The following is a 16,938-nucleotide window of genomic DNA, read 5'->3' as shown; positions in this document are numbered from 1 at the left end:
TGGAGGTTAGGAGCTTGGGAGTGCTCCTGGATGCCGCCTTAACAATGGAGGCCCAGGTAGCAGCCACTACCAAGTTGGCCTTTTATCATCTTCGGCTGATCAGGCAGTTGGTTCCCTTCCTCGAATACAACAACTTAGCAACAGTGATCCACGCAATAGTCACCTCGAGATTAGACTACTGTAACACTCTCTACATGGGGCTACCCTTGTCGCAAACCTGGAAGCTGCAGCTAGTGCAAAATGCTGCAGCTAGGCTTCTGATGGGTCTCCCCATGAGGGAGCACATTCAGCCTGCCCTGAAGGCATTGCAGTGGCTGCCAATAGCATACCAGATTTGCTTCAAGGTGCTGGTTCTTACTTTTAAAGCCCTTTATGGCCAGGGTCTGACTTACTTGAGAGATTGCCTTTCCCCATATGTACCCCAGAGAGCACTACGGTCAGTGTCACAACATCGACTGGCGCTAGGGTTGCCAGGTCTGGGTTGGAAAATACCTGGAGACTTTGGGGGTGGATCTGGGAGAGGTGGGGTTTGATGAGGGGAGGGGCCTCAGCCTGGTACAATGCCATACAGTCCACCCTTCAAAGCAGTCATTTTCTCCAGGGGAGCTTATATCTGTCAGCTGGAGACCAGATGTAAAAGAGGGAGATCTCCAGGACCCACCTGGAGGCTGGCAGCCCTAACTGGCGCTCCCAGACCCCAAGGAAGCCAGGTTGGCTGCAACTAGGGCCAGGGCTTTCTCAGTGGCAGCTCTATACTGGTGGAATGAGCTCCCGGAGGAGATCAGGGCCCTGCGGGACCTTTTACAGTTCTGCAGGTCTGGAAGACGGAGCTCTTCCACCAGGCTTTCAACAAGGAGCCGCCACCACTACCAGTACCGCTACCAACATCGGTTTCAATTCTAATTGAAACCTGTAGAGCCTGGTCCCTGGCCGGCTGCCGACAGCCTGTGCGTGCCGATCACACTTGAGGAAGATCAGTGAGCTGTTCACTTTGACAACTTATGGATTGCACATATGTGGTAATGCCATTGCAATGATACCAAATTAACACAGCTAGCACTTTAATATCATAGCGTTTTAATGATCTGTTTTAAAATGTTTTACGATAAATTTGATTGTTATTATATATTTTATCTTGTGTAAGCCGCCCTGAGCTTGCTCCGGCAGGGAGGGCGGGATCAGGGCCGGCTCACTCACTAGGCAAACTAGGCGATCGCCTAGAGCGGGACGGCCCTTAGGGGCACGGTTAGGAGCACAGACTCTAATCTGGTAGAACCGGGTTTGATTCCGCACTCCTCCACATGCAGCCCGCTGGGTGAGCTTGGGCCAGTCATAAGTTCTTTCAGAGCTGTTCTCTCAAGGGCAGTTCTCGAGAGAGCTCTCTCAGCCCCACCTACCTCACAGCTTCGGCTGGGAGGGCGGGATATAAATCTGAAAAATAAATAAATAAAACGTGCATAAGATGGACAAGACAGAGGACCATACAGTGCACGACTGAACTCAGGCACATCTGTGTACTTTTGCAGATTTTAAAAGGCAGAGAGCGGCTTAACATATCTGGAAGAGGAACCCAGTTCTGGTTTTTCCTCAAAACGCAGTTTGGTGCTGCTGAAGTATTGGTATGCCTTTCCCCCCATTATTACCCAGCAGAAAAACAAACAATTCTGTGCTCTGTACTGGTTATGATCGCCAAACTGCATAAACATATATAAGGCTGACTGGTTCAAACAAACACTTAGCTGCCCCTACCTCCAAAATCAGAACTTCCTTACCTCTTTCAATGTGCTGCAAAAACTCCTGGGCAATCACCTCTTCACGACACTGAAGATTAGGCTTGTAGAGCTGCCTGCTCTCAAACTTTGTTTGCTTTAGGCAGGAGCAGTCCCGGATCTGAGCCAAACACTCCTTAACATCCTGCACCAGATTGGAGGAGAATGTTTTCACCGAGAGAACAAGGTCAAACAGCAACTGTGCACACTTTGCACACAGTTGACCCATCCTAGACTTTTGGATCCAGCAGAAACCAAAGAGAACCGAAGTACAGAGATCAGGAGTTTGTCCCCCTCCCCTGCCTTTGGTTTCGGCTCTTGCTCCAGTGCTCCCTTTTATTGCAGATCTTGGTCTAGATAAGATCAAACATAATTATCTAGACCTGCTGCAAAAAACAAAACAAAACGAAAAAGGTTCAATCAGTTTCATGCGCTCAAAGAAATGGAATGAGCAGAGCAAAATATTTGTGTACAACTCTTTTGTGTTTGTGTGTGAAGAAATGCATTGAAAAGTATGGGTCACGGACAGACATGATCAACCATCTCTTGATGTGGACGACAGAAAAATAAAATGATCCAACACAAACTGTACGTTCAGAACCTGCCTTTGTCTTGCAGCAAAACAAAACATGTTTTGAATGCTCTAACTACGCACAACAGGTTTTTTTAGACTAGCAACAGCCTCTGGGACAATAAACAAAGGAAGGCTAAGCATATGTAGAATGATACCACAGGTGAAGGCAGGATACTTGTTTTCTCCCTGCCCCTGCACATGAGCTGCCAGTCAGAGAGAGCGAGAGAGAGAGAGAGAGAGAGAGAGAGAGAGAGAGAGAGAGAGAGAGAGAGAGAGAGAGAGCTAAATTAAACAGGTAATTCCAGTCTCCACTGCAGTTCAGACAGAAACAATAGCACTGTCTGACTTGGCAGACAGTTTGTAATAACTTTGAATACTTCCTGAGAGGGAATTATTTTTGGAAGGGAAAAAAAAATCATCCACGGCAATTAAAAATTAGTTTACATTTTTCCTCTGCAAACACCACCAGTTCAGGTATATGGACAGGTATAGAATGTGTGTACATAATAAAGCTATTGGACTCCTGCTTTCAAACAAATATACATTGAACCACTTCCTTCTTCATACATTTAAAGTATGGAGGCTTAGGGTGATGTCACGACATGAGCTACACACGTGGGAAAATGCCTTCAAATGCGACAATTTAAAAAAGTGTTAAATGTTTTTTCCCCCCTTCACTGTATTCCACAGTTAGAGGTTCCACCTCTACCTGAGGGGAGCTTCCTCCCCACAGCTGCCAGTTGCCATTGCTGAGTCCAAGGGAAGAAGAGGCAGCCATCGGACCCCTTTTCATTGTGCACAGGTTCAGCTCCAGCTGAGAGCTCTCCGGTGCCTAGCTAACACCTGCCGTCAGCTAGGCCAGGAGGCAATGAAACAGCCAACTGGTATTTTTCCTTGACACCTGGATTTTAAGCCTTACTAAAATTATATTTAAACTGTATGAATATATCAAGATGGGCTGCCATTTTAGTCTGTCTATAGCACCAGAAAAGAGCAAGAGTCCAGTAGCACCTTAAAGACTAACAAAATATGTGACAGGGGATATGCTTTCATGAGTCACTGTTCACTTCTTCAGATACCAAGAGGTAAGCAGTGACTCAGGAAAGCTCATACCCTGCCACATATTTTGTTGGTCTTTAAGGTGCTACTGGACTCCTGCTCTTTTCTACTGCTTATATGAATATACGTATCTGTTTTTAATTTCTGTAAGTCACATTGGGAGCCAATGTTCATGGTTGAAAAGCAGGGTTAAAAATACATTAATAAATAATGTAAGTTCTGTAAACCAGTGCCACCATTTCAGTTTGTAAGGCATCTTCCTAACCTGGACTCTAAACATACCTTGATAGAAAAAGGAATTCTAAATGTATTCAGTTTGAAGCAACAACTATGAAAACATCTTATCACTGACACAAATTGTTCTAATCTACTTATTTCATACTAGGAATGAGGTCCGTTGTGGGGGAAAAATACAACGAGCTCTAGAAAGAGGGTGGGGTCAATGATTTTGTATCTTGCAGGCAGAGTAAATACAGAGTAGTGTTTTGCAGTGTAAAGAACTAATGTGGGAGTGAAGAACAGCATACGTTATGGTAGTAGAGAGCAGGTGTCATTTGGGGCTTCTATATCTTTCAAAACCGGTTAGTTAGTGTGTTAATACTGTCCCTTTGGGGTTAGTATTATCTTTTATTGCGCTTTTCGAACTAGTTCTCAGTCGTTGGGGTGCTTCCCTTTTTTGTCTCTTAAATTGTATTTTGGCCCTCTAGCCGCTCCTTTGTCTTCCTCATCTTTCACCTCTCCCTCCGAGCTGCTGTCTTCTTCGCTAGTTCCTGCCATCCACTTAGCGAGTTCTGCCTCGTCCTCTGAGCTGGCGTGCCTCTTCAAAAAGTCTTGAGCCTTGAAGATGGAGTCTATCTTTTCTCTTCTGTCTTTAAACTTAAAGACAAGTCCTTCGGGTATCAACCATTTATAATTAGTTTGGTGACTTTGCAAGAACATGGTCAACCCTTTATATTTCTCTTCAAATTTGAAGATAAGTCCTTCTGGAATCAACCATCTATAATTGATTTGATGATTTCGCAAGAATGTGGTCAGTCCTTTATAAGCTTTACGCTTCATACGGATTTCAAATGGAACATCTTTCAAAATTCTTATAGTTTGCTCTCCAATCTTCAGAGGCGTTGCAGATGTCACTCTCAAAATTTGATCTCTAGTACGCTGCTTAGTAAACTTGACTACCACTTCTGCTGGCAGGTTATTTTTCTTTGTAAAGTTGGCGTAGGCTCTGTAGGCCAAATCCATCTCTTCGCTTATTTTATCTGTTTCCCTGCCAGTCAGTGGTGCCAAAGCACTCGCCAAGATACTTCTGAGATCTTCTTTTTCCACCTCTTTTATGCCTTGAAATCAGAGAGTTAAATTAGATTTTTCCATTTGTAACATAAGTAATTTATTGTCTTGTATTTCTTAATGTTTTTGCATTTTATTGACCTTCTTCTTGATGTTTTGTGTGTCCTCCGTTGATACCAGACACTTCTGTGCAATTTCCTCCATCTTCTTAGCTGTATCAGTCAATTGTTTCTGTTGGTTGCTAAGGGCACTTTCCATGCTTAACAATGTTGGGTTGATTTTCTGCATTTGGTCCAGTAGAGGCCGAAGCATCTCGCTTTCTTGTTGATTGACAGCCTGCTCTCTGAGGCGGGCACTAGAACGGGAAGTTCCTATCAGCTTCTTCGTCAGCTTGTCCGGGAATCTCTTTTGCCCCGACATCTTTGTTTTATTGTTTACTTTTCAAAAGTTCGTGCCGCGCAGCTTGGGAATCACTCCCTTCAGTTCGCTTTTAAAAATCTCCCAAAATGTAACTTTCGTTTTTCAATTTTTCGCCCTCCCCCTCTTCTCTCAATTAAAACAGTCTCTTTCTATTAGGGAGGGTACTCCACCCTCCGCCCAAGCGCTTATTCAATCGGGGGGGTGCACTTAAAACTTTTTCTTTTTCAATCGTCAACTCACAATTTGTAGCCGATCATCCTCTCTCATTTGTAATTCATCGCTTTACCACCCCGATGGTCCGGTGGCATTGCTAGGTCCCCATTCGGGGCACAGCGCAGCGGGGCCGTCAGGGCAGAGGGAGAGCCTCAATTTCCGACCTTCTGGCCGGTAAGAGGCTTCTCCCCTAAGCGCCCCCTGGTTCGGAGCCTTTTCCCAAGGCTCCTTAGGGTCTCCACTTGTGTGGATCCCCCCCCACTCCGCGTGTGGGCGATCCAACTCCGGGAGAGTCCCGAGAGCTGGCCGCCATTCGCGCCGCTGTGGCCGGAACAGCAGCGTGATCTTTCCATTGTATTCTATGGCCCAAAAGAGAAGTTTAAACCCCTTCTGTCTTCGCTTCCCCCACACAGTTTGGCAGGTCGGCTGGGGAAGCAAGGTCAAGGCGGGCTGGGGGGGGAAGCGAAGAGAGAAGGGGTTCAAAGTTTAAATCCCTTCTCTCTGGAGTCGTGCCACAGTGGCGGCGCGATCTCTCCATTCTATTCTATGGGGCCATAGAATACAATGGGGGGATGACTCCAAAAAGAAGGGGTTTAAACTTTAAAACCCTTCTCTCTTCGCTTCCCCCCAGCCCACCTTGGCAGGCCGGCTGGGGAAGGGAAGGGGAGGCTTTTGAAGATGCCTCCCCCCTTTTGCTTCCCCTTCTGACATCAGTTCCGGTGATGCTAATAGCTTATTAGGTATGCTAATCAGCTCCTGCAGCTCTTTTTCTACAAAATGACCCCTGGTAGAGAGTAACTGTGGTCTGTGGTCCTAGACACATTTGACAGTTTTGGAGTGTGGTGTCTGTGGCAGTGTACCTTTCTGAGGCCCCACCCCTCCTCAAACCCACCCTCTCCAGGCTCCACACCTGAAATCTCCAGGAATTTCCGTACCTAAAGTTGGCAACTTTATCTCCTCCCCTCTCAGCAGCCTCTTCCTAGGCAAAGTTCTGCCTTTCTCATTAGTGGGGAGCAAAGCAGCTTACTTCATTCTCCTCTTCTGCTTTGTGATCTGTACAGCAACCCTGCAAGGTATATTAGGCAGAAAGTCTGTGGTTGGTCTAAAATCACCCAGGCAGCTTCCATGGGGAGGCTCCTGCTGGACAGGAGCAACCAGCTAGGGCTAGTGAAGTAATGCCAGTCTGGAGGCATGAAGTCACCCTGAGAGTGCTGGTAGGCCTAGGGTTGCCAACAAAGACAGATTGATGCAAAGGAGGATGGAAAAATCTCCATATTTCTATTTTGCCTTAAATTGGTTTTGATGCCAGCAGAGTGATAAAATGCCAGAGGCTCTAGGTGGGTGCCCTGTGGTAAATGCACCAAGCAATTCCCAAAGATTTTCCAAAACACTACTCTCACCATGTTCAGTTTCTACACTCACAGTGTCCCCTGCCAGAACGCAACACATCCTCAGCACATTGAATTAGCACCAGAGCTTTTAGAGCTCCCCAGCTGTCACCTGGAGATTGGCAACAGTGGTTTTCCAGGAAGAAATTGCTTTGTTTGGAGGGTGGAGTCTATGACATTGTATCTGTCTGAGGTCCCCCTCTTCCTCCTCCTCAGACCCCACCCTCAGCAGGCTTCTAACCGGTTTGAACAGGCTTATCAGTCCACCTGCTGACATGTAGCTGTCACTGAACTGTCAGTTAGATCCTAATGATCTTCCTGCTATCTGATTAACTTACAACATATCCTCCCCCCTCCCTGTAGCCTCTACCTAAGGAAAGGGCAGTCTTTCCCTGCAATGGGAACCAAAGCAGCTGACATCATTCTCCTCTCCCCCGTATGATCCGCACAACAACCCTGTGAGGTGTGTTAGGTTGAAAGTCTGTGAATGGTCCATAATCCCACAGGCAGCTTTTATAACATGAACCTGGGACCTGCACAGCATCCTCTGAAGCGCTATCTAGTACATATCAGTGGCAGTAATAGGGTGACTGCTGGCACCTTTTCCTAACCTACTTCAAAGGGTTATTGTGCAAGTCAAAAGGGGGAGAGGAGAATAATGTAAGCTGCTTTGGTCCCCATTACAGAGAAAGACTACTTTTCCTCCTGGGGAACCATTGCTGCCAATCTCCAGGTAAGGGCTGGAGATCACTCAGAATTACAACTGCTCTCCAGATGGCAGAGATCAGTTCCCCTGGAGAAAATGGTGGGCTCTGTATCCTTATATGCTGCTGAGGTGGCCTCCGTATGACAGCCAATGTGACATAGCAGTCAGGGCTTCAGAGCACAGGAGAGGCTGCAGGTGTGAGGGGGGTGGAAAGCTGAAGAGTGAGGGGGAAATAAAAGTAGGTTGATGATTGGCTGGGAAGGAGATAGGGTTGCCAACTCCAGGTTGGACAATTCCTGGAAAGCCTGGAGAGGGTGAGGTTTCAGGAGGCGTGGGATCTCAGATAGGTACGAAGCCATAGACTCCACCCTCCAAACCAACTATTCTCTTCTGGGGAACCATCGTTGCCAATGTCCAGATGAGGGCTGGAGATCACTCAAAATTACAAACTGTTCTTTAGGTAGCAGAGATCAGCTCCTCTGGGGAAAAAGGTTGACTCAGTGTCATTATACCCTGCTGAGGTCACCACAGCAAATTGACACTGAGTGTCCGAGCCTCTTTCTAGAGGCCGTTGTATTTATTTCCACAACGGGCCTTTTTCCTAGTGCTAAATAATACAGTTCCAATCAACTTTAGTGACCGTTTGCAAGTGGACTTTGCCATTTTACACAGTAAAATCTAGTTGCAAAGTGAATTGAAAGTGCATTATTTAGTGTACATGAAAATGCCCACAAGGATGACTGCAGTTTCATCCCACGTGCTGGGAATACCATCAAATAAACTTGGAACTTTCAGATCAAATATGAACTTTCAGGAAATACAGTAACCCTCTTCTTCTTCTGCCAAATGATTCTGTTCACGAAACAGTTGCAGCAAGGAATGCTAAATGTTCACTGATGATTCTAAACAAAGAGTGCCATCTACTGCTATGCTCCGTTCATGGAGAGGGAGGTATGTTTATTTTCTAAGGGTTACTTCACACGCTGTCTTTGGAAAGGTATATTATATACAATGTTCTCTCTAAGCTGTAGAGTCCTGTGAGCAAAAATTCTACTTTTTGAACTACCGGCATTAAAGTTGTGAGCAGGTGATTTGGCTACTGCATAAATTAGTTTGCTCTGGAGCCTTCCTTCCTGAGCTAAGACGAAAATGTGTGAGCCAGAGGCTAAAAAACTGAGCTAGCTCACACTAACTCAACTTAGAGGGAACACTGATTTTATATATATAGGTAGCTCATATATAAAATATATTCCCCTTCTGGAATGGGTGAAATAAAATACTCAAAATGTATGGTAAGAAACATTTATAGTTCAATTCTAAAAACACTTTCCTGGGCATAAGCCCCACTGAATAGATTTGAGTAGCATTTTGTGTAGCCCTTCTTAAGATTGCTCTGTTGGTGTAGTCACTAAACTCTCCAAGCCAGGACACTTTGCAAAATTGGAAGAGTCTCTTTTTTCTGTTTTATGCTCTTGGTGAATCTCAAACAACTAACAAAAGTTAATTAATTATCATATGGCAGTGTATGCAGTATAGCCAGGAGATCCTAAAATTGTTTGGCAACCAGAAGTTCCAGCTCTTGTTTTTAAGGCAAAAGACATTTGTTTTTAAGGCAAAAGACATTTCAGAGGTGATTTGTCATTGACTCTGTGCCACATCCCTGGTATTCCTTGGAGGTTACCCATACAAATACTAGCCAGGGCTGACCCTGCTTAGCTTCTGAGACCTGACAGAATTGGGCTAGCCTGGGCTATCCAAGTCAGGGACTAATAAAAGTATTTTTAGGCAAGCAACAAACTAGCAATGTTTTGGGGGACTTGCTTGCTAAACTGGTATAGCTGTAAATTGACAACTTTTTCTACTGTGTGAAATTCTAATTACAAAGAAGCATCGTGTAAAAAACATGCAGATTTCCATAGTTAAACTATTTCTGCTTGCTTTCTTGCCAATTCATACACATATTGGAGTGCACTGATTTCATTGTCAGTTGTTACCAGCTATACAATTATAGTATTAATATACTCTAGACCTCTATTTAGAAACTACCAAGGCTACAGCAAACATGACATTCAGGATGGAGACATGTCACAACTTATTGGTTTAGGCAAGTACTCCTTTCTGCCTTTGGGAGCAAGAATGTTCATATTCAAACACTGGATGTATCCATGATGTACCTTTCGGACAGACTCAGCCTATGCATGTTTATGCATTCCTCCTTCCTATGTTCAATGGTGCTTCCTCCCAGGTAACTTTGCATTGAATTGCAGAGTAAAAAAAAATTCAGCTGTGTATTATGTAGTAGTGGGCTTGGACAGGTGAAATACTGTTCAGCCTTAGATCAATATATCTAATTCTCAGTGGGGCTACATTTGTGAATACAAATCTGGAGACTGGTGCCATGAACAGAGAAAACTGATCTTTCTACAAATCTGATAAAAGCCCAATGTGTGCAGAAAAATCTGAAAGCTAAAAGAGAAACACACTGGGATGCTAAAGCCCCCCCCCCCCCAGAAGCTGCACTTGAGCCTCAAGGAAACAAATGTTCTTTGCAGTGGCGGGAGGGGGTGTTGCTAGGCAACCACAATATTGCCAGCCTTCAAGTCTTGGTTTCTGCCAGTAAAAGGCAGAGGAAGGAGGCAGTACCCTTTCCAGGGCTGTTTTGGCATTTAAGGGAAGACTCATCAGGGCCACAAAGTTGTTATTATTAAACAGCAGCTACTGCACAAAGGTAGATGTGGTGTAGAGGTTAAAATTTCAGACTAGGATGTGGGAGACTTTGTCAAATCTCAGAAGCTCACAGGGTTGTTGTGGGATACAATGGAAGACAGGATGATGTAACCTGCTTTGGGTCCTCATTAGGAAGAAAGAGGGGATAAAAATGAAGTTAATAAATATAACTAAAGATGGGGTTTGATAAGTTGGGTTGCTGCTTCAAGGGGAAAAAAAGCAGCACAGAAAGTGGAAAGATATGGGGCTGCTGTAAGGACAGAAAGTGGAAATTGTGGAGCACATACAGGGGAAAGTAAAATGCCCCCACTTGTATGTTACTATTTCTCAGCCTAGCCCACTGAGCTGTTGTAAGGCTAGTTTTGCTCTGGGCATTTCTGAGAAGTGCAGGATATAAATACAGAAGTTAAAAAAAAGAGTAGAGAAATCTAAGCCAGCACGGTTCAACTCCCGTTTAATCATGAAGTCCACGGGCCGGCCAATCGCCATCGGCCTAACTAACCTCATGGGGACACAAACTGGAGAAAATATATGCTTCTTGAAAAAACAGCAGGATACAAATCTAATGCATTTGAACAGAATAAAGAAAATACCAGTAACCTTCGCAGATCATCCCTCCCTCCCCAAAAAGTACGTCGGTTTAACACGCAGAACCACCCTTACACGGAATAACACAATTGAGCCTGCGCACCCGAAGTATCACGAGACCATGAAGCACCCAGGCAAGGGCTGGCACGTCACCTAGACTCCCTTCCCCCACCGTTTTTCCTACGGGCAGGTTCTGATGGCGCAGGCCCGTAGACGGACTTCCTGCCCGAAGCGCGTTCCCTCGCCCTATCTGGAGCGGAAGTGACGGAACCGCGAGAGGCTAACGTCGCAGAAGTAGGTTTCTCTATGGTTTCCCTCCTCCCTTTTCTTTCTGTTCCTTCACGGAGACGGGAAATGGCAGCCGAACGGTAGAGACGAACGGGAGGCGTCGGCCGAAGCGGGTGAGGCCGCCGTGGGGGTTGGGTTTTTTTTGGACCTGCTGACGGAGATGCCTTTTGCTCCGGCCTGCTAGGTCCGTTTGTTTTCTTTTTGAGGTTTCGGTGCCCATTTTCGTTCAGGTGCAATAAAGCCCCCGTCGCTCCTTCTCTCCCCCCTCCCCCTCCGCCAGTTCCGTGGCTTAATATCCTTCGGGGCGCGCGGCCGGACCCCTCCCCTTTCTACAATCTCTCTCTTTTTCCCCTCGTTTCTCGGTGGCCCCTTCATAAGCGGTGGGGGAGGGGCCTCCTCGGTCGGGCCTCGGAGTGGGGGAGGGGGAGGAGGAGGCGATCCGGAGGCCATTCTGTGGGTGCGTTTCCTGCGCCCTCCTTCCCCGACCCCTCGGACCGGGGCCGCTCTCTCACCGGCGGCGCAGGTAGCCGGGAGCGAAGTCTCCGAGGAACGTTTGACCCGAAGGGAGACAGGAGAAGGCGCGCGCGGGAGCCCTCATTTCTGATTTATCTGCTGCGCGGCAGCGACACCTGATCCGTTTGAGCTGCCCCCGCCCCGTCTCTGCGGCAACTGAGCCGCGTAGCGGCTTCCAGGGTTTCCGCGCGGCTGCGGGACACTTCGTGGGTTAACGCGCGGCCCCCCGCCCTCGCGCTCGCGGTTCCTAATAAATATTTACTGTTGGTTAATCCCTGCAAGCTTACAGTGTGAAATGCGGCGAACGTGTTTGCAGACACGTGCATCATATAAGCGCTCTTTATTGAGCGGCCATAGGCTGTAGATGCCTGTTGAGCATACGATGTTTAGGTTGCTAGAAGTGTTCTTTCCAGAGACCGCTACTAAATTTACACGGTCAATTTAGAAAATAGGCAGGTATTGAGACATCCCTAACCATGCATTTGCTTAAAAAATATCAACACTTACATGTATGTAAAACCTTTAAAAGGCCATGGCTGAAAGAACCAAGGGCATATCTTCGTTTGATCCAGTAATGGTAGAATTGTGCAGTTGTGTTACTGGATTGGCAGTGGCACATGAAAAGCCTAGTATATGTGTGTGGTTTCCTGTTCTTGTTCTCCATATTCAGTTTCATGCATGGTTTCTGGAAGCAGAACAGGAACAGTGTACATAGAATTGAACATGTCATTGCTTCTGGTACTTCAGTAAGGACAGGGAGAGACTCACATTCAGGGGCTTTGTTATTCACTCAAGTAATCTGTGCTGACCATCTGTTGGGAAGCTGGGGCCTAGGAGAGGCATGTCAGAGCAGCACACTGGTAGCCCAGGGCTGTCTGCACCTGCCACTGGACTGCTGGTATATAAGTGCTCTGTAGTCACCTGTGGTACCAGATAGTTATTGCTGGCTGCAAGTGGTTGCCAGATGTATGCTAGAAGGATTGTGGTGTTACCAAATAAAGTTGTGTACTCACAATAATGTATGAATTGTATACATTATGCAACTACACATGTATTTATGAATAATCAACAAATCCACAAGGCTGTTATATACTGCTGCAAAGAGTGAAGATAAATTATACATTTATTAATGTTGAAATGACAGGTTCTGTTTGTTTTGTGTTTGTTTCAAGCTTTAAAAACCTATATATGATCAAGGATTGAAATCAAAATAACTTTCCTTTTTTTAAAACAGGATTTGATATTCGAGTGCGTACTAAGAATTGTAAATTTCTTCCTTACTGATTTACAGGATTGCCAGGTAAGATAACTGTTCTACTGCTTTAAGGCTGTGTTCAGGCTATTAAAATTTTAAGCATTACTGGGTTTTATTCTACAGTGTTTTCTTAAAATGGCTAATTTACAAAATGTAGCATGTAGTTAGGGGGAGGGGGGTTAAAGCCAATGAAATAATATATGCTTTTAGTACAAAACCCCCCAGATTGACATAACAGCTGTCCACAGGTGGTTGTTTAATAAATGAAATGAGCATTTTCTGGAAATGTATGTATATTCACTCCTGTGTTCATATACTTGCTTCTCAAACAATTTTATCTGGACATGTAGCTTAATTAGTTTGGGATTAAAAACATAAAAATGTGCCTGGAGAGAAAGTGGAGTGAGGCTCATGAAGAAAAACAAAACTTGCTAGGGAGTGAATACAATTTAATTATCCTTCCCAGCATGAAGGTACCATTCTCAACAATGCCCAGAGTATAAAATGAATCTTCTGAACCATGTGTGGTAGGTGGACCTTTCCTACCTTTCCTCACTCCCACTGGTCTCTGGCAATGTGATGTTGGACTACCCTCCTTATGTACAAAAGGCCATCTGAGAGAGGGCTGTTAGGAAAAGAAAGAAGCAGGCAAAATTGTCGTCTACCATCTTGTACCACCAGCAGAAAAGGGAGATGAGGTTGTCCAATTCTGCCTCCTCACTGCAGTAATCTGGAAATATACAGTGTCTTATTCTGTGTGGCCTTTTGTACATAGGGTCCCCTTACTCCTAGTGTTGCCTTTTCGGGGGTCCCAGGAGACTGCTTTGGGAAGGTGGTGACGATCCATCACTTCATATAGAAGTGGCTGTTCAAGAATGACCTGTTAACCAAGGAACACGCAAGATCCAATATTTTCATCTCTATAAATTTAAACACCTTGCAGACAGCTTAAATTTTAATCTAATGTCACTTGTTCTAAGTAAACTCAGCTTTAAAACCACGATACATAGGGTACAGGAGCCATTTCAGTGAATGCCTGGGGATAGGTTGTCGTCCTTCAGCACCAACATAAACATTAAGATTAAACAACAGGAAGGTTAAAGAGTTTCCAAGTGTGTAGGAAGTTAGGATAGGAAAGATTCTGATCTAGCAGCTTTGTCTGTCTATTTACGAATATTTCTTTTTTGAATAAAATAGTATTATAGAAAAAATAGTGGTGTGATGCTTCCTGGCTTAACTGTCTTACATACACATTGGTTTTCTGGTAAAACTGCAGTACTATCCTTGAGAGAAATACTTTAAAGGTAAGTAGTTCCTACCTGAGCTCTGACTTACACTAATGCTTCAACATTGGCTAATCATAAATAGTATAAAAGGAATATGCAATTAGTGTTGCTTTCTCTGTCAAGGTCAAAGGGCAGAGCATGGTATTTGAGAAATGAAAGTTGCTGGAAAATGTTGATTCATTGTAGGAAGTGGTGAATTTTAAGATCTTTCCATCAAGGAAATGAGCAATGGATATGAGGAAAAGTACTTGACGAAGGTACATTCATGTGGAAAATGGTGGTGGGTTTTTTTTTGAAAGAGTTATCAGTGTTGCTATTTATTGTCCATACAGCATAGTACTGAATTTGCCAGAAGGTAGAAAATAGAGTGCTATTCTTTAAGGAAGTTTTCATTTGAGAAATTGGACACAAGAGAGTACTCCATCTTTCTGTGTTATACCTCTGAGGATGCCAGTCACAGCTGCTGACGAAACAGCAGGTTCTACAATGCCAAGACCACGGCCATACAGCCCAGAAAATCTACAACTAATGAACTCTGACCGTGAAAGCCCTTGACAACATATTGGCAAAAGTCTGTTCAGGGGAAAGAAATTACTCTTAATCTTGAATTGTTTAAAAAGTGTAGTCTTTCGTGTTAGATTTAGGATAAGATAAATTATTAGAATATGAATTCTGAAGTTAAGACATTTCACAAATTATTTGAACTTTCTAATTTTATTTAAAATATGGTTCATTTGACCTATTTTTTATTGGGTAGGTTAAACCAGTAGCGGAAAATGGGTCGCTCTAACACTAGATCACATTCTTCAAGATCAAAGTCCAGATCACAGTCCAGTTCAAGGTCAAGGTCAAGATCACACTCTAGAAAAAAGAGATACAGGTAAATTTTTTGTATTTTAACTTTTTTAAGCATTAAGCTTTTGGTTGGGCCTTTTATGCTTGGAAGCAAGTTCTGTTGTCTATAGAACTTACCAGTATATGCTAAAAATTGCAGATTTAGTAGTTTGAATGCTTTGACAATGTTCTGTTTGATTGCTTTAGTTGCTAATATTTGTAGTCGACAGTTGTATAGAAAAAAGTTGTAGAGAAGATTTGTGTGTGTGTGGGTGTGTAAGAACTTGGGCAGTGATTGAATTTTTTAAGAGAACTTTTCAGAAACTTGAGGAACTGATAGCTGTGAAAAAAGAGAAAATTTCTGGAAAATTTGAAGCCAAAGGTGGGGAGGACATCCTGCCCCCGGAAAATAGAAATTTGGAGGGAAACTGAAGTTATGCATTACTTATGGTTAAGCATTTTCCTGCTTTAACAACATGTTGAAGACAGGAAATATACTTTTGTGGTAGACAGAAGGTCATGTATTATTTAGACAGTCCTTGAGTAAAATCTTGTGTGCATTTCATTCAGTCCACTCCAAAGTAGAAAATATTTCACTTTTTATAAAATAATCTCACAAATTTCCATTATTTTCACTGGAAAATTGGGGGGGGGGAACCTCTAGTATGGAAAGAATGGGGAATGATTGTTAAAAAGCATAGTAGAATAGATTTCCTGTGTGAGTGGAACACTGCCCACTGCTCAGTTTTTTGGACAGTTGATTTAAAAGGATCTTGAACTGTTCATGTACTAAAATATCCATAAATCTTAGTTCTAGGTCTCGGTCTAGGACATATTCACGATCTCGCAGTAGAGATCGTGTTTATAATAGAGATTATCGCAGAGATTACAGAAATAATAGAGGAATGAGACGCCCCTATGGTTACAGAGGAAGAGGTAGAGGATATTATCCAGGAGGTGGAGGTAGATATCATCGTGGAGGTTACAGACCTGTCTGGAATAGAAGGCATTCCCGAAGTCCTAGACGGGGCCGTTCACGTTCTAGAAGTCCAAAGCGAAGATCAGTCTCTTCCCAGAGGTCTCGCAGCAGATCTCGCCGATCATATAGATCTTCCAGATCTCCAAGATCCTCTTCGTCTCGGTCATCATCTCCATACAGCAAATCACCCGTCTCTTCCAAAAGACGTGGATCATCAGAAAAGCAAGCAAAGAAAACTGAGGGAGCTGCTTTGCAAGACAGCCCATTAAAAAATAAATCACAAGAGGAAGATAAAGGTGCATTTGAACATGACCCATCTGAGCCTTTAGATGACTTCAGTAAATCAGCAGCTTCAGGTGATATTTGGCCTGGACTTTCAGCATATGATAACAGTCCACGGTCTCTCCATAGTCATTCTGTTGCTTCCCCACCAAGTCAGAGTTCTTCATGCTCTGATGCTCAGTTACTTAGCACTGCTCACTCGGGAAAAGACACACCTCAACACTCACATTCCATTCAGCATAGCCCTGAGAGGTCTGGGTCTGGTTCCCTGGGAAATGGTTCTAGTCGCTACAGCCCTTCCCAGAACAGCCCACTACATCACATTCCTGCAAGAAGAAGTCCTGCAAAAGCAGTCGCATCACAGAATGCCCCACGTGAGGAGACTCGCATGCGCTCTTTTTATCCAGAGGCTGGGGAACAGGAAAGTGCAAAGGGTGGAAAATTCATGAAAAGGTAAGAACCCATAACTACAAAAATAAAGTTGCTTATTTAGTTAATTTGAGCTGAATAATTACATTATGTTGGACTGTGTACTGTACAGTGAAAAGTACTGTATTGAGTGTCATAAACCATCATATATAGGAATAAAAAGTGTGCAGTTCTTTAATGTGTAATAAAATGATAGCAAGTACGTTGGTATTTTGCTTCTGGTATCTATAAGGGTAGATGTTCAAAATTACATTCTGTTGTTCCTGTGGCAACTTTGGTCAGTGGTTTATAATATAGCATATGCAGGTTTTGGTTACATTATGGATGGTAAGTCATTTACT

General features: G+C 44.1%; 1 protein-coding gene across 1 annotated transcript in view; it reads left to right on the top strand.

Moving 5' to 3' along the window:
- Window positions 1–11,035: 11,035 nt before the first annotated feature.
- The window catches only part of BCLAF1 (BCL2-associated transcription factor 1), a 31,301-nt gene continuing 25,398 nt past the window's right edge, over window positions 11,036–16,938 (top strand). The window contains 4 exon segments of the mRNA XM_015412608.1: window positions 11,036–11,132; window positions 12,767–12,832; window positions 14,831–14,953; window positions 15,719–16,621. Of these exon segments, the coding sequence (XP_015268094.1) occupies window positions 14,850–14,953; window positions 15,719–16,621 (1,007 nt within the window). The 5' untranslated portion in view covers window positions 11,036–11,132; window positions 12,767–12,832; window positions 14,831–14,849.

The sequence above is a fragment of the Gekko japonicus genome, unplaced genomic scaffold, assembly GCF_001447785.1.
Source record: "Gekko japonicus isolate JY-2015 unplaced genomic scaffold, Gekko_japonicus_V1.1 scaffold184, whole genome shotgun sequence".
NCBI classification, from domain to species: Eukaryota; Metazoa; Chordata; class Lepidosauria; order Squamata; family Gekkonidae; genus Gekko; species Gekko japonicus.
Note: the sequence above shows the minus strand (reverse complement) of the source record. Positions and strands in the feature narration are given on the sequence as shown.